At 38.8% G+C, this 24,119-nt stretch overlaps 1 protein-coding gene across 2 annotated transcripts; it reads right to left on the bottom strand.

Annotated features, from left to right (window-relative positions):
* Positions 1-1,046: 1,046 nt before the first annotated feature.
* TMX4 (thioredoxin related transmembrane protein 4) lies at positions 1,047-23,782 on the bottom strand. Of its 2 annotated transcripts, none has more exons than XM_074578493.1 (8): positions 23,550-23,782; positions 15,544-15,659; positions 10,493-10,538; positions 9,869-9,979; positions 8,817-8,862; positions 6,500-6,601; positions 4,136-4,199; positions 1,047-2,855 (listed from the first exon to the last, which is right to left on the bottom strand). In XM_074578493.1, exons 1-8 carry the CDS (start codon positions 23,753-23,755, stop codon positions 2,569-2,571), a joined length of 978 nt encoding a protein of 325 aa, XP_074434594.1. In that variant the 5' UTR covers positions 23,756-23,782; the 3' UTR covers positions 1,047-2,568. The 2 variants fall into 2 exon arrangements, with proteins under 2 accessions (XP_074434594.1, XP_074434591.1); XM_074578490.1 differs by having other exon boundaries at positions 9,851-9,979; positions 23,550-23,774.
* Between the last annotated feature and the right edge of the window lie 337 nt (positions 23,783-24,119).

Below are 24,119 nucleotides of genomic sequence, written 5' to 3'. Positions count from 1 at the left end.
AGAGTGTCTTATTCATCTACACATTCAAAAAGCCCGAATACCTCACCTTGAGCACTGGAAAGAGATAACTTGGCTTTTTAATACTTTTTTTTAATACCTCATACTCCAATGGCGTACAACAAAGCCACTGTAAGGAATAAGGAAGTTCTGTATCTTTTAAAGTTAAAACCTCTTTAACCAGCTAAAGATGATTTTATACGACTGGCTCCATGTTATTACAAAAGTGAAGTGAAACTGAATCAAAATTTAATATTGACATGCTCCCTCCTACACGCTGAGTGTCACAAGACCCCATGGAGTATGAAATATTCTCTTTGGTACACACCAAGGTCATCGCTGCCCTCAATCTGTGCTGGATTCAGTCCCACATATTTCTAGTGTCTGGTAGCTTTGGATCCAGGACTGAGGGGGTGTAAGTCTATTATTATCCTACACGAGTTCACATATCTGAATGTACACACTGACTCTGGCTTGTCTCATGAAATATGGTTAAAGTCTTATTTTCATTTTAGAGTTTTATGCAGAGACAATGAAAAAAGCAAATACATCATGGAAACCACAAAACTGTAGTCTGAGCTTTTAGGTGCACAGTTCTTCCCTCCAGACTACACTGGCCACAAAGTTTTCTTAATTTTTGCAATTAAAAACTTAGCTTAAGTTTGGGGGTTTTGTTTTTGTCGTTTCTTTTTCTTTTTTTTTTTTTTTAAAAAAAAAAGCTGCAACACAACTCAACTGCTACCGAGTTGCAGTCTGTAAGCTTCTGCAGTTGCTCAGTTACACGGGACAACTCCCAAATGACACGAGACAAACTGTTCTCAGTGTAGTGCAATGTATATATATTCTCAACTGTATGTTTTCACACATGTGAAAGTATATTTACATGTGTCCACTATATGAAATTCAAGCTCCAGACTGAGAAGGTTCCTTAAAAAAATTCATATTCAATATATGCAGTGTAATTTTGTTCTTTACACAGCTGTAATAGACAAATGCAAAGTGTCTACCACATAGTTTCACGACACGATACGCAACAGGACACAGACAGGAAAAGTTAAGCTTTCTTAGTAAATATGCTCTTTACGAGCATTTAAAACAAAAAGAAAAAAACCACTTTCAACACAAATTGGCCCTATTAATCTCAGTCTCAAAGGAAACCAGCATTTTGCGCTTGCAACTTGTCTCTTCTAATGAGATGATTTCATCTCTGATTACTCTTTATTCTTGAAGAACAAGATGAAATTCATGCACGTTAGCAAGGTTTATGCAATATATACATTTAAAAAAAATAAAATCAAGATTAAAACACATCTTATGCACATGAACACACATCAACAAAATAGGAACATACAGGACCCCACTGTAGGTATTCCTCACCAAAAAAAAAGCCTTATATATTAACCAAGTCAAAGGAGGGAAATACTGATATCTTTAATGACTTAAATCTTCTAACCACGCCTAATGCTGTCTATCTAGCAAGCCATTTCCACATTACACAATTCAACAGATACACGTTTATCTTGATAAAAGATAACCCAAAAAAGCTTTGCCCTACTACCCACCCCTGCCCCTCTCTTTTCCTAATGTGCCGATTTCAGTGACAAAAAGTAGAAAAGCGATCAAAGGTAAAACCTTAAGTGCCTCTTCAGTTAATATTACTGAAGCAGTTTGAGTTCTGCCAAAACTATTCCGAGATGGAAATGGTAGAACTGCACTGCATATGACACGCTTGTTCTTGCTACAATCTATTGAAAGGGGAAAAAAGAAAAAAAAAAAAAGTCATGCTTTGGCAAAAATCCGCCCCCCACCAACATAATTTCCTTTAAACCTTTCAAAAGTTCAAATATATTTTAAACATTTAGCTGCCATTCTCTTTCGGCCTGAGGTTTTCAATTACTCAGACTCCTTGGGTTAAAAAAAACCCCACTCAGCTGACAAGCTTGAGCTGTGCAGCCTGCCTCCAAATTACCAAAAAAATGAAAAATCTGGGGGCACATAGCATACTGTATGATAAACTTTCAAAACAAACATTAATAAAAATGAAAGAGAAAGGTGCTTCAGTTGAAAGCGATAAAAATAAATCCATCATACACAACATTTTTAACAGAAGACTAGTAAGGTGCCTTCTTTCACTACTGTATCACTTATCTGGTGCTTCCATGGCTTTTGGAAACAATAAACATCCAGACAGAAAAGTCACAGTCCTGCCAAGCTACGGTAAAGTGTTAAAACTCCCGATCTTGCTTAGGTCAATACCTAAAGGAACACAAACCTAGATAAACCATTTTATAGCTGGTGAACTGAGACGCTGTAACACCTCTTTTCTCTTAGAAGACTGCAAACAGATAAGATATACTTATTTTGATTGTCATGGCTAAAGTTATACAATACACAGCATATGTGCTTATAAAACAACCCAATGAGCAAGTATTAGCTTAAAAAAAGAGAAGCCTGCTGACAGAGCAGAGGTTTTGCGTAAACACAAATGACAAATCAAGTGTAAGCTTCAGCTTCAGACGCAGGGTCTGATACTTCTTTGGTCCAAGTGTACAAAATACACCACCAAAACAGCTATAGTCCATTATCAGCCACCTGACTTTTACGCTGCCTTACTGAGCTTTCAGTCTCTGAATCAGCTAAAGGTTGTTCACTTAAGTCTTCCATTTCTTCTTCCCCTGATTCTTTTCCAAGCGCTAAACCCTCCTCTGAGTCATCAGCACTTGAATTTGCCGCATCTTCTCCATCTGAGAGATCTTTTACATCTGCAGCCTCTTCCGCATCATCTGCGGAAAGCTCTGCAGCCTCCTCCGGTTCTTCTAATGCCGCATTCTCCACATTATCCTTTGTAATTGCTTCATCTAAACAAAATAAGAGTTTCAAATACTGGTGTTAGACTGAATCTCAGTTACATCACCGTGTTTGTATTCTGAAATATGCATAAACATTATTGAATACCTGTATAGGACTACATTTTTCTCATTTCTCAATTATTTCAAATAAATCCCCGGTAGTATTTACCTTCCATTTTCATTTCTTTTTCTTGCATATTGGGCATAGATAGCTTTCATTTTATTCCACCAAGTTACAGACTAAAGACGGGTCACTTTTACTTGGCTCTTTGAAGAGGTTTAATTATCAAACAAATCAGTGGGAGAGCGGTAAGTTACTGGTAAGCTCTGTCAGGTAACATCTGCTGTGGAGTCAACCAGCCAACTGGACAGCATACTGCACAAGGTGTGCATAGATGTGTTTTTCTTTTGATAATGATGAACATCTAAGATTGTGAAGATGGTGATTTTGCACACTTATGAATTCTAGATTTGGCTAAAGGCTTAACTCGCAAGTGTCACAGATGCATCTTCATCTTCAACAGCAAACTAATACACACAAATGTATGCAATAAAAAAAAAATTTCTTCATTATAGTTAAGTTTTGACGCCACTTAATAGCACAAACATAGCAAAAGGTGTTCTGGAGCTGGCAAGAGACTTTATTTCACATGCAAGTTTCTGCCTCCCATATTCATCAAGAGCAGAATACTATTCAGAAGCCCTCTCACTAAGGATCAGAAAGACGCATGCTTTCTTCTTGTATTTGAAGGAGATGCAACACCTTTCCCCTTCCTCACGCCTGCAGTCTCTAGATTCATTTGATTCCCTCTATCTCCTCCTTTCCCCAGCCACAAGTTACGTAGAGAATTTTTCAGGTTCAGGATGTTGCACCTCCTAATGCAACACACAGAGCGTACATTAGGGTGTGGATCTTTCGTGCCAAAGCAAATTCCTTTCTACGTTTAAGCAACAGGCCTGGTGAATATGCACTTGCATAAAATACACCAACCCCAGTATCTTTCTTCAAGACTTCCTCATTTTAAATGCATTTAGCCCTTTCACAGTTGTGGAAGCTAGAACAATTACTGTTGAGCTGGGGTTTTTTTTTGTCTGCTTTGCCATCCTCCAGGTGGATGCTTCGACATTGATATTTGAGAGCCACACATAGCAATCCTTGCCAGCGTGACTAAAGGAATACCTGGATTATTGGTTCACATTGAATTCTTGACATCGGTTTGCAACTAAGTTCTCCCTCCTACAAGCGCACATTTAGACCTACAGTATCTCACCCGCTGAAGAGTTCTTACCAGATGTTTCAGCTCCGTATCTTGACTTGGATGGGCAAAGGCAGTCTGAAATCAAAACCAGTATCTGTGTAAAGAAAAAAAAAAAAAAAAAAAAAGGTATTTATTAGCAAACCATCCCAGCAGTCCCTGCGCTATTAAGTATTTTCCTACTCATCCTTTTTAAATAGACATACAATAAAATCTAGCAAATTATACTATCTTGCTTGGAGATAAGAGCTGTCCTAAGGAGCTAAATAAAAACACTGAAAAGCAGTGTGTTCTCAGCACATACCAACCAACATTCTCTCCTTTTTATTCCAAACTTTCTGCCTCCTACTTCCCTAAATTTATTCAGTATTGAAATGGATTGCATCTCTAGAAGACAGACCCAGAACACAGTTGAGGAATTTTTATTTATTTAACGCTTATGAAACCTTCTTGGGCAAGATTTTCTATGTTTTGGGATGTTACTCCATTCCTACCCGTGATTCCCCAATACACAATGTGTACTTCCACCTTTTGTGGTTGATTTTGTCTTTTAAGTTTTTTTTTTTTTGTTATTATTTAAAGCAGTCTAGTGCAGAACGCATACAATCAAAATGCAAGGAAGGTATTTGTGTCTCATTGTCATGTGCTAAGAATAATGCAAAGGAAAGAACAGAGACAGATGATACCATGTTAAAAAAATACATTTCAATCATTGAAAAGCTTTTTAGAAAAAGCCAAGAGATTAACTTTACATGTTTTCAGCTTTTTCAGTTTGGGTTTTTTTTTTTTTTTAGTGAAGGAAGGAGGAGGAAAGTTTTTTAAATCATCATATGCATTTGCTCCTAGTTATGCTAACTTGATTTCCACTCATTTGTTACTGAAAATCCACCATGTAGAAAAATGCAGCTGTTTATATAGTGTAATAAGAGACATCTGCTCATCTATACCAATTCTGTGCACACATTATGTATAAAAATGTGTGTTTGCCTACATTCACACACACTGCTTTGAAATCACTTCCCTGGACTACTGAGAAACATACCACAGCAATGTTTCTTTATTTCACTAAACACTAATATTTGGGCTGAAGGGCAGAGCGCTAAGGGCCAGAAAAACCTTTACGCTTCCTACATGGAGTAACAATTTAGCAGCTAGTTAAACCAGTTAACAGCATAACTGTTTTAAACTGTCTTTGCGGTTGCAGAACACACTTGTGGACGAAGCAACTAGCCTGTAAGAAGTTCTACTCCCATCTACGTCTCCTTTTCCAGCTCAGTTTCTCATTTAACATTGATATTGGAGACGTAATAGAGCCACAGAATTCAAATGTTCTGACAGGAAATAATTCCAGCTCCACAGGTAAAGCAACTTGGAACTGTTTCCACTGATGAAACAACTCAGGACTCACGATATGGTCCTTAACATTCACATCTATAGCTAACAGGTTTGTTTGAATAGCCTTCCTCATGTTTTGAAGACTAACATACCAGTTCTGGGTAGTAACGAGAGAGGTCAGATTTTTCAATTACTAATGACAACTCAAACCAAAAGATGATGGGGAAGGAAAGAAGTGAAGTAAGATTTCATTAAAACCAAGCTGCAACCAAAAAGTATTTTCAAAATACATGAAAATATTTTCAAAAAAAAAGAAAATATTTCAAAAAACATTTTTGTCCTTTCATTTTGAGTAACAGTGCAGCATCACACTTACATTGCTAACCCACACAAATACAATCCCATTCCAGCTAATAACAATCTCCCCACAAAGTCTGTGTTTTTAGAAAGTTGGAGTTTTTACAAAATTCTGATCGCGTACATTCAATCCCGGTATACAAAAGTCTTAGATACAAAAGGCCAATATAAAAAAAAAACCACTTGTTTAGTGGATGAGCTAAACAAATTGAAATTGAAGCATGAATTTCATAAAAAGGTTAACTTAGAGTGAACCAGGCTTAACCTTTACCAGAAGCAGGTAACAACACTAGAGGGGGCATCTGTAGTACTAGATACTTAAGAATTTTAATAGAATAGACTATTTCGTTTGGAAGGAACCTGCAACGATCACCTAGTCCGACTGCCTGAACAACTCAGGGGTGACCAAAAGTTAAAGCACGTTATTAAGGCCATTGTCCAAATGCCTCTTAGACACTGACAGGTTTGGGGCATCAACCACCTCTCTAGGAAGCCTGTTCCAGTGTGTGACCACCCTCTTGGTAAAGAAATATTTCACAACCCTTCCCTAGCACAGCTCTGAACCATTCCCATGTGTCCTATAACTGAATATCAGGGACAAGAGATAAACTTCAGTATATCTTATCAGTGAAGTTTATTCTTTTCTTCACAAGTTAATGCAAAGCTCTAGGTAACTGAGAAAAAGAAAGTAATATGCTTTCTTACCAAGCCCAGGAACAGGCCAATCAATAAGGTAGCTAAGAAGAAGATTGCATAAGAAATCCAAACATGAATTCCAAGAGTGCCAGTGAGGTAGGTATGAATTTGCTGGAAATGAGAAGAAAATACTCAGTAACTTCACACTTATGATTTATACTGCCGTCACCATTACATAAACTGATATCTAATCAAGACCTTTCATTTAACAGTATTTATACTAAAGTCTTCCCTTTCAAGCCCTAGTCATCCTTAAATGTCATACTGTATTTCTTTTGATACCATTAAATCTTGTTTTTCTTTACCAAGTTGTTCACACTAAAAGGCTTTTTAAGCAAAGGGTGCACAATTACTTCTTCGTGAGGTACTCGGCACTAGACATGCCATACATAATCTTACTGCGGATAAATGTATGAGGAAGGCTCAGAGAATACAGGAAAATATCACAACATCCTTGATCCTTCTATTCTGTAAGAAGGTGGCAACAATCAGAGACAGGCTTTTGAGCTAGATGAACCCACGGCATGAACATGCACAGTTGTTCTTACGGCCTCTGTTGTAGGAAGGAGACCATACGGTAAGCATCCCTGACAATGACAGTCACAGCACTAACAGAAGTCTGTGAAGCTGATTATTTTAAAAAGGTAATTTAGAACCAAAAAAACAACGAAATCAGGTTAAAAGGTGGGTCCTTTTATGCCCAGTTCACAAGCATACCACCAAGTGAAAAAAAATGAAACCTCATGCAGAGCTTTATCCCCATAATTACACCTGGGGAGCAGAGCAGTAGATACTTAAAAGTTGCACAAGATCAAAATACACACTTAAATTTGGGAATTTATTCATTAACTAAAACTGAGCCATTTATTTCTTACTCAAGCTCTTAAAAGGAGCCGTTCCAAGTAGACACTAAGTGATTTCACTTATAAATTTGAAGAGAATAATCCAATACAATATTAAGATTTCTTTGAAACTGAAGTCTGTTATTTAAACCTACAAATTCAATTGACTGAACCAAGCATCACATCAAGTCAGATAGTCCGGGTAGGAAGTAAATTATGACATTAGATCTCTTCCAAGAGTACGTCCATTACAAAACAAACCACAATCAACATTTACAAAAGTTTCAATATTGAAATTCCAGGCTTTTTTTTTTTTTTAATGTTAGAACAGCTTCCCACATTTCTTAAAGCATATGCAAGGACAGCACAGCAAGGAGAGTGAGGAAATGCACAGCTGAAATATTCATCAAAGGGGAAAGCAAATTAGAGAAGGTTTCTTCCCAGAGCATTTAATCTTTCAGGAAGGAAACTAGACAGAGGCAACATCATTACACAGCAACCATGGAAGAGAAATGCCAGAAGGCTGTAAAAACTTAATACTATCCAGTGTAATAAAGAATCAAAGATAGCTTGCACAGGAAACCTAATAACTGAAAGTTTTGTTTGATTCTGGGTTAGCTACATGCTTACTGGAAGTGAGGCAAACTCTGCTCAAACTCTCTACTACACTGATTTTTTGTAGCACGCATTACAATATTAAGACCTTTTATACAGTCAAAGACAGTCTCTTGATCTTGGCTATGCTTGAAGATTTTAAGAAAATGTATGTTTCCTGACCAAAACTGGAGAGGTCTGAAAATTCTCAGCATCTACATGTTACAGGAAAAACTTTTGATAGCTGCCAAATGAAAGTGTCTTGACATATTTTTAAGCCCAAAGCATACTTCAGTGTACGCTACGCATTTCTCCTTTACTTCCGATGACTACTCTACTGTCCAAATTTGTTGTGCTCCTATGCAAATAGTGTTGACAGTCTGAAATCCAGATGCAGAAATTCTTACTAAAGAATAAAACCATTACCCTTTCTTCTCCTGTACAATACACTGGGTGCAAATGAACTGCAGAAGAGCTTGATTTACAACTCTGAAAATGAACCTGGATATAATCTTTAAGAATAGTATTAAGTGGAGAACCTAGTAGATGCTAAATGAATTCCTGATGTTTACAGCAGCTCTCAAAAAACTACTTTATCATGTTAGCACACTTTAACACAACGTTCTAACTATACCAAGACAATAAGAATAGTAAGTATTTTCAGTACTGATGATAATCTTTACAATCAAACTGCCATTTTTGGCATACACTATTAGTACTACAAAATTTATGGTACAAAGATACTATGCCTCCAATGTACGGGAAATGTAAGGAAAGTTTAACTTTCATAAAATGATAATAAAAACATTCAGTTAGGTTTTGACTTCTAAACAAAATATTATTCTAAGCATAAAGAGGGGAACAGAAAACACTACCACATAGTTACTTACCCTGATCCATCCAGAGAGGTGAAACAGCCCTGCCATGCCATGCATCCTAGAAAATAAAGACAAGGAAGGAACAGGTTTTAAGACAGACAGGAGATGAGATGCACAGCAAACTGCCCAGTAACCAAAAAAAAAGATTCTATCTATCGACTTTCAATGCCATTCAGCCCCTAGTTACTGTCAGGAGGCTACTGCAAATAAATACATTTGCTCTGTATTATGTTCACTTAAGCCAGCTCAACACAAAGCATTGAAACAGTGACTTGAAAGGTGACATTTGAGCATAATCAAGAAATAGCAGCTCCACAGCTTAAACCTGGTGCAGCTGTAACTGCCTTTTCCCCAACTCACAGCAGCACACAGGCCTGTAGCTTCTCTCCCCATTACCAAATATCCCACAGATCACCTTCATTCTCACATAAAAGGTAAAGACACCCACTGGATGTTTGACATGGATTTACACGTAATAGCTTTAGCCAAAATGAAATGCAGGCCATTCACATCTTTGGTCCCTCCTTTACACCTTCCAAGCCTTCTATGCTACTTCAAAGCAAATTCAGTGCTGTGAAAACAAATTCTGATACACTGTATAAGCACTACACTGTTTCCTATTACAAGGGAGGACACCAGACTTCCTTGTAAACAAATAAGCAAGAAACCCTTAAAGCTAAAGGCTGCCTGCCTCAAGTAGCCAGAAGTCATGAAGTAATAATCTACATAAACATGCATTTGATTCCAGTACTCAGCAGATATTGAAACTGACGCTTGCATCATGCTCAGTGGCTGTACTTTTTTTCTTTATGTAGTTTCAAAGATGATATAAACAAGCTTTAGCAGGCACAAGCAAAAACAAACGCAGAAAATAAACTGCTTTTAAAGGTGAGAAACTGGAAAGCAGACTGTCAATACAGATTGCTTCTGCAAAGCCTAGACACCTAGGGAATAAAGGCCTTCTGTCTTTGAGCTGTCAACATAGCACCCTTAATTAATAATGAGCTATAAAAACATGTTTCTTGTTAATAAAAACAAAGTGTTACATTATAGAAGATGGAGACCTCCATCCTGCTACAGGCTCCACAGCTTTCCATTTTCTTTCTAGAACATAAACTTGAAGATCTTCCAATGTCCGTGAGCCCCGGTACCTGCGAAATACTCCATCATTTGCACTAAAAAAACAGAAATACACATTAATACAGATAGGCCCTGAATTGTATCTATGGTTAAAAAAAAAAAAGAAACAACCAAAAAACCCATATACGTTGCAGATTTTACTTGCTCAGAAAGTTGAACACCTAAGCACTTTCGATATGTTTTGAAACTGTGATCCATGATGGAAGGTCTCGGTTTTTAAACAGCATGAGACTGATTAAACAGCATGATGAAGCCAATACTGCAAACTTGCACAAACTTTTAAAAATGCTATTAAATGTTTTTTCCATCCTGAAAAAACATCACTTTTACCTAGGTATAAAACTGTTTGTGGGAGAACCTTCCACCATAAGTTAAAAACACATACTTTATGTTCATTTAGTGCATCGAGCTCCTGAGAAATGTTTTAGAGATTGACAAAACTGAAATAAGGCAGTTGTCCATTACATCTTCAATGCCACTGTTCAAACAGGACAGGAAAAAAGAACACGTACTGAGACAGACAACTGTTTCTAGTACGACACACTTACTGGTAAATTGTAGGAAGTGTTGTGACAAAGAAACGACCACTCAAACCTAGAAAGGAAAGAAAAAGCCACATTAAATGGTTAAGTAAAATTGAAATTTCTCAGCATCCTGAATTACCTATAAATATCTACAGATCTGTTTTTGTAGACTAGAAAGAAGCAGACTGCATATACTCTACCACAGTTTTGTAAATACAGGTTAACAGTTTGTCTTTGGAAAAGCTACAAACAGTAACAGACACAAAATACTGTTGACAAACTAAGGAAAAATGCTGACCTTGAAGAATATTTATTGCAAGGTAATTTTTCTACATGGATTTCCCAACCAATATTTGCACACAGCTGAAGTTTTTGACCAGATCAGCAGTGTGCCCCTCCAAGCAAGAAACAGAAGAGCCACACAAATGCACCCATATTCCAGGATGCTGTGAGCTTCCATCTGCACATAGTCTCAGCCAGATGACCTTTGTTTCATCTAGGAAGTTGGGCCACTAACAATAGCAATGACAACAATGGCGTACAAACTCCAGCTACTGCTTTTAATTCATCCTCTAGCTGATTTTAAATTATTTAAGAGCCACACATTTCAGATTTCATGTACTTTGAGTCATTAAATAAATTAATCTTTATATTTGCTTGTTTGACTCTTCCAAATAATCCATGTACGCTGCACGACCAGTCTGTTCTTATATCCTGTAGGAAAGCTCAATCTCTCTCATAAACATGACTGTAGAAAGACAACGTTCTGGATGTTTCTCGGTTCTTATCCTTCTCTTCCCATACATCGTTCCTCTCTAGGTAAACCCAACTGGTATGTCAACAGATTGATAATAAAACTTGGGATGTCTCAGCATTTATGGTTGGACCAGATGATCTGAAAGGTCCCTTCCAACCTAGGCAATTCTACGATTCTGTTCTGTAAAATATTGCACATTTAAGCCATGCGAGTAATTTAATCATGTTTCACACTATCCAGAAGGGTGGGTCATGTCAGCATTTTGAGCAGCAGACATAAGACAGCAGAAAGGACAAAAAAAAGGCTGAAGCAGGGCTTCAAGAGGCTGACTGGAATTGATGCTCACACTGAAAGTGGGTGTTTCACTGACTGGCAAACACATAATAATCTTTTTACAAGTATCACCCCAGACAGTGACAACACAATGCAGCTCATAGGACAGAGAAACTAGCGCCACATCATCAAACAGCAGCTTGTGGGCAGAAGGTGTTTGAAATTCTCTGGTCTGGCACTCAGTAACGCTACAGAGTAATAGGTGCACGTGCTTCCAGCTTCATTGCTGCGTGAAGATGTCCCAGTGTATGAAGGGTCAGCTATGAAGCAGAACGCTCCCAAGCATCTTATAAGCAGGCTGTCTGCGTGACTCAACTAGCTAAGTTGTCAGGTGAAGACATCACCCTCTCTCCTCTGCTTCCAACTCAGAGGAAAGTCAGGGCTACTTGACACTACCACCCCCTGACAATTATAAAACCTGCAAGTGAGAGGAAGAACTCATCTTAGTGCTAAGTAATATTATTTACTACTCAACACATCCATCTTAAAGACTGCAGAAATGGAAAATGTGCTACTAATGCAGTTAAAATACAGCAGACTTCACAGATTATCAACCCCTAGATATGCAGTTACTCCATTAGTAAGAGCTAAATTCCTCTAGCCAGCAATTGCCATTCAGATAAAGTACCAACATAAAAAGTACAAATCAGTTAACTTTTCCTTTTATAGAGTTCTGTGAAAACCTTTCGGAAAACTAAGTCCTTATTTGGCTTTCAATAAAGCAAACATCCTCTGGCACCAGGAAGTTAGCCATGAAAAACTACTGTAGCAAGAGATTCTCTGCCTCTAGAGACAAAGATAAGCCAGACTGAACTAAGCCAGGTATTTTTAAAAGTGTCAGTAATAATCTTTTTTTCTAGTGTGAATTCCCTCATGGAATACGGAAAAGAGGTTTGTGAAGGCTTTTGTTGTTTGGGATTTTTTTTTTTTTTTTTTTTTTTTTTTTAAGATGTTTAAATCAAACCAAGCGCAAGCATCTTTAAAGTTCCAAAAAGGAAGTCATCTTCATTTCAACTTTTCAGCTTTCTGCCTTTATTGCTATGAGAGGCAGGATGGCAGAAAACTTCATGAAACCGCTGAAAGCTGTGCCAGCACAGGCAGATACAAAGTAAACAAAAACACAAGCGTAATAGTAGAATTCATCAAGCTGAAAGCACAGCTGCACAAGAAAAACTAGGTGGAGAGCCACAAAGAACATAATAAGCTTAAGAGCAGAGAAAGTCATGGGAACACTGAAAGATTCCCTGTAGTTCTCCCAAATGCTAGTCAGACAAAGAGAAAATAAAATAGCAGGCATAAATCTCTTCTACCAGTAGCCTATCCTAGAGCAAGTACCAATGGTCTCAGAAAGAATAATGAAATCTGTAATTTATAAAATATAAAGCGTGTTGCCAAAATGCACCTAAGCACGCCCAAAACTTTAATTGGAGGTTTGTTGCTTATCTAAGACACCTCCTTAGAACAGTAAAAGCAGATGTGAGCCAGCTACAGAGAGCTAAGAACAGACAGTAAATTGTTTTGGTGCGTGTATAACACAAACTTGCACTGGTTAATGGTTTAACTTGAAATACAGTTAAGCATCTGTCTTTGTTTGCAAATTAAAAACAGACATACACCCATTATGAAGTCAACAGCTAATCAAGAATAGGAAAAAACCTTCAGTATTTGCACGCCAGCCCCAACCCTCCCAAAAATACAGAGAATAGAGATGTCATCTAAAAATACAGCTGCTTTCATCAAACAACTACTCAAAGAAGATTACAGAAGGTCCAAGAAGTCTGGTTTTAAATCAAAGGTAAATGTTGTGATTGTAAGCTTAAGAAAAGCACCACAAACATACAGAACTTTGAGACTGAGAAGCATTTCCATTACTTGCACTTGAAATACTGAATGTTTCGATAGAAAAGATGTGGAAAAACCAGGCACTTTAAGACTAGTACATCAAGTGACTGAAATATGCTGTAAATCCATTAAGGCTCTGGTGGATTTATTCTTCGGGCATCTGCTGTAATTAAGTACCATGAATGGCTACTTTCTCCTGCAGCTTTTGGAAGTGCAATTTTACGCTGCTCTGCACTCATCTAGTGGTTTTCCCCTAATTTAACACATTTTGACTACTTTCAATTTGATGAAGGGATTACATAACCAAAGCTAATTAAGGTACCATTGTGCAAGGAAGAACAAGAGACAGAACACTTAAGCACACCAGCCCAAAGGCTGAAGCACAAGCCTATAGTAAAAATACCTCAATAACTTTGGAAAGCTTCCAAAGGAGCTCATATACCTTCAAAATTACATCAGCACCAAAGGTCAAATATGGAATAAATGTTTGTTTCCCATTTTGAGTGTTCATTAGTTTTAGAAGTGACTATATGCTTTGTGCTGAACTGGACATTGTAGATATATGCTTAGGTACAAATTCATCATTTTGGGTCAGTCCTTTGACTTGCAGAAGTCAAACATCCTGTGAGGTCAAGACTCTCAGCAACGTTAGATATTCAAATATTTAAGGAACTTATGGTTAAAAAAATCACATCTAAGGTCTTAAGAATCTGGCATCAGAAAAATTTATACCATAAGAAAGTATCAAGTACCTGACCCTTTCAGGTCCCAACACTTCCATTCAAGTTTTTTACCAGGAAGAATAATTTTAGTTTTACAGCATCACTTCTGAAAGTGCATTTTTAAATTACAGTCACATCGAAACGCCCCAATCAAGACTGAAATCCTTTTATTTGAATACTGCATAAACAAAAGAATCCCTGTCTAATTGGAAGAAAATAACAAGTCGGGATTATAATGAACCCCCATTTGCAGCCTTAACTGCAGAGTAGCCACTACTTTGTTAATGTGTAGACTAAATTTTTACCTATGCAAAATTTTTTAATATTCAAACTCATCTGTTTAATAAACTGTTAATGATTAGTATATGCACTAAAGGAGAGTACCACATCAACAGCTTTTTGGCACCAGAGTTTTTGTATACTTCTAAACTTTTAAGAAAACATTAGCCTACACAAGGTCTAGAACAGCTGGCATTTTCTTGTGAACTTAAATTGCTCCGAGACCAGAGTTTAAGTCATTTCCCTTCTGTTAACTTGATAAAGCTAACTTGTTTGACATGTTTTCAAATAATAAAATGGGAGATATTTTCCACACGCTTTATAAGGCAAACAAAAATATATAAAAAAAAATAAATCAGTAAAGCTTAGTCTTTTTATTCTAGTAACATCTCTTCCTAACTCTGTCAGTCTTGATACTGCTGACAAAAATCTTTTATCCCCTCAAAACCAAAACAAGCATGAAGCATTCCCAAGAGATGCAGAGGTTTAAACAATATTAGTACTGCTTACACAAACACACATTCAAAACTTTGAAAGCGAGTCACTAAAGGAATAAATAAGATTGTGCTCATGCTTCTGTGGATAGTTAGGAAGCTCTTTTTGTAAACACATTTGCACATGTGCATCACCAACAAAAAACAACAATAATGTCTGTACTTTAAAGCACTACTAAAATTAAACAGGACAATAAACCAGCACCATCATGGAAACAGTTAAGAACTTATTAAAGCAGGCTCACACTGTAGTAATGTTATCACACCCTGAACCTCTCGGTAACTGGAGGCTACAAAACTGGATTCTCTGCAGACAGTTTGGAGGAGAGAGGAATGAGACAGGCAACAGCTTTCAGTCAAGCAGATTAGAATAGAGAATAAGTCCCTTTTAATACAGTATTAAGACAGATCACTCCCCAATTCTTTAATCCTTCAAATTGAGTTTATAAACTTAGGCTCACAGACATGAACTATATAGAGAAGCAAAATGTGGATAATGTTATTTTGACTCAGAAACCTCTTTTCTGACTTGGCTGGTATCCCAGGTCCTCCAGTAAAATAAAGCACCCTCCCAAAAGTACCCACTGTACTAACTGGTACTTATATTGAATAATACCTTTTATTAAAACAGTCTATTTCATACTATACCTGGTTCTTGAGTGACATCCACCTTTCCCACAGTGATACCTAGATGTTCGCTTTCCTTTGCGAAACTCTCCCATGCCAATTCAATCTGTTGACAAGCTGCACACCAAGGAGCATAGCTAAAGGGGGAACACAGGTTAAATATTTTAATATTCTTACACATATAGACATTCAAATTGATTTACTGTACAGAGAAAATACAAATGCATCAATCACACAGGAAAACACACCTACATTTTTTCTTAATCAGGTCTACTGTTTTCCCCAACACTGGACACTTCTAAAATTCAACTGGAGAAGGTGCTGGGCCATCTTCTCTAGACCATGCTATTGCCAAGAAAGGCTGGAACAGATGATCCTTGAGGTCCCTTTCAACCCGGTATTCTGTGATAATCAAGTAGTTTTATCTCAATCCCTACATTCCTCCTCATGTTATTAAAATAAAACCAAATCACCACAGATTGGAGAAATTAATATACAAACCCCTCATCACTTGTGATTTATTTTATTTATATATGCAATAAATCCACATCCATGGCAGCTAGCCGAATTATTGAAGCCAGGCTGTTGTCTGAAGTGGTAGCCTTCAGCATAACATTTTGCATTGATTTCCCACACCTCAGAACTTCCAGAAATTTGCCTTAGTCTAATACTAACTACATCAAAGCATGCCCTTTTGGAAGAGTGTACATCAAATTCCTACTTCTTATACTGATTGTCCTTCTCAAGTCCTGTTTTTCCTCAGAATTCATTTCAGCAAAATAAGAAAGTCTGTTTCAAGAGCTTTCTGTACTACCAATTGGAACAATCAAACCAAGTTTGCAGTTATTATTGATAATTAATCAATTATTGTTTAAGGTACTATCTGATCTTGAAATAGCAATTTGGGACGTACCAACATTTTTGTTTACATTTGACATTCATAAGCATTTATTCTAAATGACATTAAGTGGAATATGCAATACATGTGGCTAATATTCATATGATTATAAATATTTTCTTTAGCTCAAAGCAGCATCAAAATCCACTCATATCACAGTTCGGTAGTGACAGAACATAAAAATTAATTTCACAAGAAGCCTTAGTTGGTGGCTTCCTAGTTTTTATTATCAATATTGCATGTGGCATGGCAACAGTCACATACAAGGCTACAAGACCCAGACACTCCAGCTGAATATTGCCACAGACACTCAGGCTTAAACTATTTGGTTTTCATTCATGAAATTACATGTTCAATGTTTTGCCAGTCAGGAAACACCCTGTCCCTACATAGACAAGAGAGAACCTGCAATAGACATCACATTTTTGCAGAGTTATCACTGCTGTTTACTTCAACATCCTCACTTTTCTGAAGCCTTAATGTCGACGTTTGCTATGCAGCACTTGAAGCACTAAGAATTCAGGAGTGCCTCCTGGATAAACAAAAACATTCTATGGCCACCTCGGTCTTAAAATACCTCCCCTTACACTTTCAGTAAGATACAGAAGAGTAAAATACTTCACACTTAGGTCACCTTCATCAAAAGTTTCAAAAAACTTTTTGCACCCTGAAGAATTCAAGCTTAATGGAAGTACTTTATTTCAATATAGGCTTCTAATGAATCCTTTAGAACTGCGGATGCTTTGTATTTCTGCAAGAGTCACGGTAAAATTACCATTCTTGTCTTCCCCAGAAAAAATATCAATATCTGTAGAAGCAGGAAAACAGATCCACGTGTGTGCTGTGAAACCAGTCTTCACTGCTCCTCCTCAAGTCACAAAATGCACGACCAGGTCACTTACAAGCACAGATGTAACCACATTTCTTCTGCCATACTCCACAGACAGAGCAGGAAATAATTAGCACCTCGTCAACACCACCAAATTTAGGGCGGTTACTCCTCTAGCTTTTCCCTTTGCACAAGGGGATACCTTTAGCTGTTAACTTGTTTGCACTGTGCCATGTGCCCTACAAGTGTGACAAAAAACCAGCACTCTGGTCTTTCCAATTTAAAAATCAAAGTCCACTGGAATTTAAATCAAGAGCTGGACACTTGGTTAAGGAAAGAAAGTTTTTAGTAGCCTGTTACACATTAAAAAGCCATTTACTGACCTCCACCACTTAGAAATTAGATTGAAAACACCACATACTTATTAATTACACATTGCCAAGTTATTCACTGCAAGCAGGTATAGCACATCTCTCAACATACACCTCATTTGTGGCATTACCAGACCTCTTACATAGCACAGAATTTTACAACTCAGATATCCTCATCCACAGTCTACCCTCCACAAATGAGACAACATCTATCTACCGGTCAGGTTCATTGCAAGAACAGTTGGCTTAGGTGGATTAAAATCACTATTGCAAAGTAGCCAGATGTTCTCCAGTTCCTACTCCAATCACTTACAATACCTGAAGCTTTTTTGGAGGGCATAACGATAGCAATCCAGAAGCGGAATGTTAAGCTGTTAAGAAGTCAAAAGCAAAGTCTATTTCTATCTCTGGTCTAAAGCATAAAATACCAAGCTTTGGCTTCCAAATACCAGCAACTTCACCGATGGCTGCCACAAAAAAAAAAAAAAAACCAAACCAAAACCAAAACACACCAAACAAAAAACCCCCCACCTTAAGTCAAAACCAGTTTGAACAAACATGCCATTCAGTCATTTCACTACAGAGTTGATCAGTAAACACAGAACGATTGTAATAAGCTTTACTGATACAGTTTCCAACTCCAAGGCACTAATCTCTCTTCTTGTAACTGCTTGGCTAGGGAATTCAGCAATTCACCCATTTTCAAATGAACGTAACTGACTCTTATCTGCTTTTTCACTACCATTACCGTTAACTATCAGTGTTGAACAGCTGTAACCTCGAATACCATTCTATTCTTTGCTCTGATGGTAATTTCATGAAGTTTCAAGAACCTAGGAATAAAAGAAAAAGAGCTTACGTATATAGGCATGGGAGGATTTGGTGAAAAAAGCAAAATAGGCAAGATGAAATTTTCTCCGTTTAGTCTATTTTTTCTCAAGACACACAACTTTTATAAAAGGTACTGCTTACAGTAAACCAAGCTATTTGCTGGATTTCAGATTGGGAGAAATATTAAATTTAGACGTGCAAATGTTGAGACAGTACCTAATAGAATGGTAAAAACAGTATCAGAAAGAAATAACTTTTATTCTTTTAAATAGTTTTGCCTTATTGCTACAGATTTCATAAACATACCAAAAAAAAAAAAAAGAAAAAGAAAGATGGTTGATGTGGTTGATGGCAGTGGTTGATGTCTTTGGTTGTTATCTTAAGACTATCATTAGATTTGTCCTTGTTCCTAAATACAGATAGCTCTTGAGGCAGAATAGGCATTGTTGCAATTTCAACAAAAGATAAGTTTCAGAAAGACAACTATATGGTTTTAGTCTACTTTTCAAGTGAGCAGGTGGTAGTGAAAGACACAAAAGTTAGCCCCTGTAATCCACCAATACCTGTATCACAATCATACGGGCTCTAGAAGATGACAAGAAGTTTTCTCCAGTATGCCAAAACACCTCCAAAACAGACAAGACCTCCCAACCTAAAAACACTGGCTCCACAACAGTCAAACAAGTGGGTTTGGGGTTTTTTTTTTTTTTTTTTTTTTTTTTTTTTTTACAAACTGCTGAAGCCCTTGCTATCTCAAAGAGAAAACAAAGGAGGTTTCTTCCCTGGATTCTCCTGTCAAACTTTACTCAAATGTCTTTAATCACAGATGGCCTGCTGAAGTGAGAATACACCAAGACACTGCTCTGGGGAAGTTGTTTCAGCACACAGGCGCAACCTTACGAATTACCATTCTGCTGTGTCTACTTCAGTAACCTGGCATGCATATCTTTTCCAATAATACCTGAATAAAGGGGAAAAGTAACTGCATACCATTGCAATGCATTAGATGTCAAGCAAATTGTATTCTCTCAGATAATATTTCAAGCGCTACTTTCCACTTGTTCTACAGGTCAGTAACAAAATGCACTTCAAACTTCCAAGAATAAGATGAGGTGGCAAAGCAGGGTATATCCTAATTATTTAGTGCTCTGTTTTCAAAACCAAGAAGAGGATATGAGTGCTATATGCAATTAAAAAAAAAAAAGACCCCAACAACTTTCCATTCACAAGTAATTTTTTTTTTAAAGATATAGAACTGATTTTTAAAACGTAATGCAAATCAATCACTGAAAAATTATGTGAAATCTTCTAGAACTTGAGCAGATCAACTTCCATCATTCTAGATGTATGTGTCCCCTTCTATAATAACAAAGCATCTGCTGCCAAGGATATTTTAGTTTCCCATTTTATCAGTTCCTGTTCAGCCAATGCATGGCACAGGAAATTAGCCACATGTTTGGTTATTTAACAAGAGTCCATAGATAATTTGGTCACTTCCTCTGAACTTAGTTAGCAGGGCTACAGAAGCTTCAGAACCAAAAGAGAGCTTTGGTAACTTCATTTTCATTCCCCCCAGCTTTTGAGGGAGTTTGTTTTGTTTTTTTAAGAATATGACAAAGAAAAGCCTAGACACTAACAAATCAAGAGGAAGTAAAAGACTATACTCTCACAAAAGACAGAAAATTCCCAATCTTAATGAACTCTAAATCTGTCACAATCATCATTAAATAATTTACATAATTCTTCAGAGTCTTTCATGCCAACTGTTTAAAAGCGTTAAACCATGTAAATACCAAAAAATTCAGGTAGATCTTTAGCACACTCCCTCGAAACCACAGACAAAAGTGCTAATGGGAGGACTGAACCCTTGTGATAAGCCTACTAGATAGCAGGGCAATGTTTAACAATAAATGATAATAAGAAAATAAAGTATGGGCCTATGCTATAGGTATGATAAGCTAGCCTTGAAAACATGACTACTACTTACACCATTCTCCCAATTTTCACCTGGCTAGAATTAAAATAGAAAATTAAGACACCGTTTTTAGGTACATACAGCAATAAGTATGTGCTGAAACAAATGGGAACCAAAACATTTAACACCCTTTGCGGGAACTAAACTAGAGATTTTCCTGATGGGCAAGTACCTAAAGTACTGCAAGTGCAACAGGGGCATATTAAATACCTTCATTTATAACCTGAGGCATAACAACAAGTTGTTTATCATTGGGAGGTTTTTGCGTGTGCGTTTGTTTTAATCTACTTCAAAAGGAAGATGATGTTAAATTAAGATCAATCAAGCTTGGAACAACCTGTGTTTACAAGTGCAAAATGCACTTCTAAATAAACAGACCAGAAATTATTTTTTTACACTCCTAATAGACACAATATTAAAACTAAAGACAAAAAGAAAATTCCTCATATTAACACATCATTATCTTGCAGCTACAGACTAGAAACGAGTCAATAAGGAAACCTTTTGTAACAGTTCATTCCAGCATCACACTCACAGCACTTCAGCGAGGATCTGTGTGCTGCGATAGTAACAGTAAGCAAGACGTGTTGCAATGTCTTTCCGAGACACAGTTACCCAGAACATTTTTATCAATGAAATGCAGCAGTGGCTCCAATGCCTGCCATTTTGCCAGCTATGAATAACTGAATATTTACAAAAAGACAGCCAAGTACACACACTTTAGCTAGGAGGAATGAAGGAAGAAAAATCCCTGTTTCCACTGCAAATCCCACACACAAGTAATTTCTGACTTAAGTTTCTCTATTTGTGCACCTGAGGTCAACAAAACAGCAGTAGCATGCAGTAATTCGCCTACACTAGTTTCACAAATAGAAAAAGCGACATTAAACAGAAATAGTAGTACCCATTCCTACCAGGGCAGAAGGCTTCAAAACAGTAATCTAGAACAGGTGACCAAAATAAGTATTTTTTTCATGGAGACCCTATAATAACATTTATACTTAAAAAAAAAAAAAGTACTGCTTGGAAAATAAAGGTTTTATAAACAAACAGAAGATTCTTCAAGCAAAGGATGTTTCGATGAGCGATACTGCAGTCTTGCCAACAGACCTACCACACAGCACAGAAGGAATCAATGAACTGACATGCAGGACTCCTGCCCAGATCACCAGCTCTAAACCAGATAAAAATCAGTAGAAGCCAAAATCCACCAGCATGAAAACAACTGCAAGGATCATAAGAAATCAACACTAGATCTCAAACTCCTGTTTAGCCACAATTGGGAATTTCAGACTCTCGCTAATTCAAGAACAGCAGCATTGAGTTAGCAAGAAAGACAAAGGTTCCTTCTCACTTAAGAGAAAAGCAGAAAGAACTGGAATGTACCACAGAAAGTAGCATGGAGAACCAAGGATCTTTCACACATCAAACACTGTACATAAAATAAAGTCTAATTTAAGCAATGTGGCAACACATACCATATTCAGCTAGCACTAAAGCTAACTTTGCCACCACTGCCATTGTCAGACTCACAAAGGATTTGAACTGTTCGCTATCCTACCCACTTCTGATTTCAGACACTTCCTCTCTTCTTTCTTCCTCAGGGGTAGACACCACTAATTATTTAAATATTTTCTCTTAGAAATAAAAACTTTGAGTCACCATAATCTTTAAGATTCACTAACTCCTGTATGAATCAGTAACTTTCATACAATAGCTTCCACATAGGACTAAGATGTCAGAAGTGAAAAAAGTTCAATTTAAAAAATGAATTTATTTTCTCCCACTCCAAGATCATCTCTTCCCCACCTTTTATAACACAATAAATGAAAAGGGAAAAAAACAGACTCAAAATCAACCTCAAATCCATAGTCACAACAGCGGGCATCCCTGGGTACCTCAATCAGCTATTTCAGGATTGTTCCCATCTATTCACTGATTAATAACAGGTGCCCAGTAGGATCCTGAGCATTAAAGCCCTAGGGGAAGTGACAGTCCCTCTGCCTAATACGACTGTAGATAACTCAAATTCAATAGTAAACCAAAACTTAAAGCAGGTGGGTAACTATTTATGAATGAGCATGAGTTCAGATGTTGTAGGGCAACCTAGTCTGTTTCAGAGGCTACCCAGTCTGTTTCAAACTGTCCAAACTCAAGCACTTCCACAGAGGAGTTGCACACATGCCACAGTAAAATCCCATTTCATAGCTGCGCAGCACACAGATATCGTGTGAGCACACAGCCTACTTAAACTTCTCCTTTCTTCAACTGCTGTCTTCAAAAAGCCCTCGAGTTCCTTTTTCCCCTTCTAAACACAAGCAGGTGAGCTAGCCTCCAAGCCCAAAATGTCACGCTTCAAGAGCAGTATCGTGTGGCACACAAAGCCATGACACCACTTCTAAGAGAAGCACTCAAAACCCCAGCCCACAGTAGGCAAACCTCTCTAGCTGTCACCAGGATAAAGCAACAGCCGCACTGGAAAGTTAATGGAACCTGATGCACCTCCTTTGAAGAGGAACTCTTGGGCAACGCGGCTGGAAGTGAGGGCGTACTGGGATATTAAGCAACTTACCACTTTGGAAACCTACTCCTGCTGAACATGACCTACCGAATTTGGCCTTCCTACCTTGCACAGAGGCCAGCAAAAGCCCCTAGCGTGTGAGCAGTGCAAGGTGCCTGACACTGTTCCTCAGCTGGCAGCTGTCTGGGATGACACCGCTCAAATGTAATCAAATGACACCAGGGCTTACCGAGACGTGCCCGGTTTAACCTTGGGGCCGTCAGGCCTGACCCTGAAGGAAAGACACCGTTATCAGACCACCTCCAATTAGGCGAGCGTGTGCCTGCAGGCTCAGGGCGGACAACGCTGGTGGAAGAGGGGATTCAGGTGCTTTAGGTGTCCCTGGGTGGACGCCGCCTGCCCCACCGCCCCGGGCCAGCCACCGCAGGGGCGGGGAAGGTGCGCGGCCGCTCCCGCACTGCCCTTCGCGGGGTGGGGAAGGCCCGGCCCCTCTCCCCCGCACCGGTTACCGGCCTCCCCGAGCCGAGGGAACTTCCCCCTTCCCTCCCCTCCCCTCCCCTCCCGGTGCCTCAGAGTCGGACGGGACAGCGGCCGTTACTCACAACTCCAACATCCACTGGCCCTGCAACACCAGGCTCCAGTTGGAGCCGCCCAGCACTTGCACGCGGCTCCGCGGCTCGCCGGGGCTGCCCGCCCGGGAGGAGGAGGAGGAGGAAGAGGCGGTGGCTCTTCCCAGCACGGCTGCGAGGAGCAGAGCGGCCGCGGCGCAGCGGAGGATCAACCGCCCGCCCCGGCCGCCCGCCGCCATGTTCAACCCGCCCGCCCCAGGAAGTGAGGGCGTGGGCGGGGCCTGCGCGGGGCGAGCGCGCGGCGCGGCCGTTGGGCCGCAGCCGTTAGGCGCGAGCCGGCGGGCGCCTCCTGAGGCGGGCTGAGCCGCGGCCGGCGGCCCTCCCTCCCCTCACGGGGAAAGGCTCCGTTGTCACAGCCCCGGAGGAAGCCTCAAGCCCCGGACTGGCAGCCTGTCTGCCCCAATGCATTGTTTAGCCCGTCCCAGACGCGGGGCTTCGTGTTTTCCCTTGACTTCAATGAGATTCTTGCCAGCCCCGCTCCTCGGGCTTGCCCAGGTCCCTCCAAACAGCAGCCCTGCCCCTGAATGGAATGATGGCACTCGC

This window comes from Larus michahellis, chromosome 3 (assembly GCF_964199755.1).
Source record: "Larus michahellis chromosome 3, bLarMic1.1, whole genome shotgun sequence".
Lineage (NCBI taxonomy): Eukaryota > Metazoa > Chordata > Aves > Charadriiformes > Laridae > Larus > Larus michahellis.
This window is presented reverse-complemented; position numbering and strand designations above follow the sequence as displayed.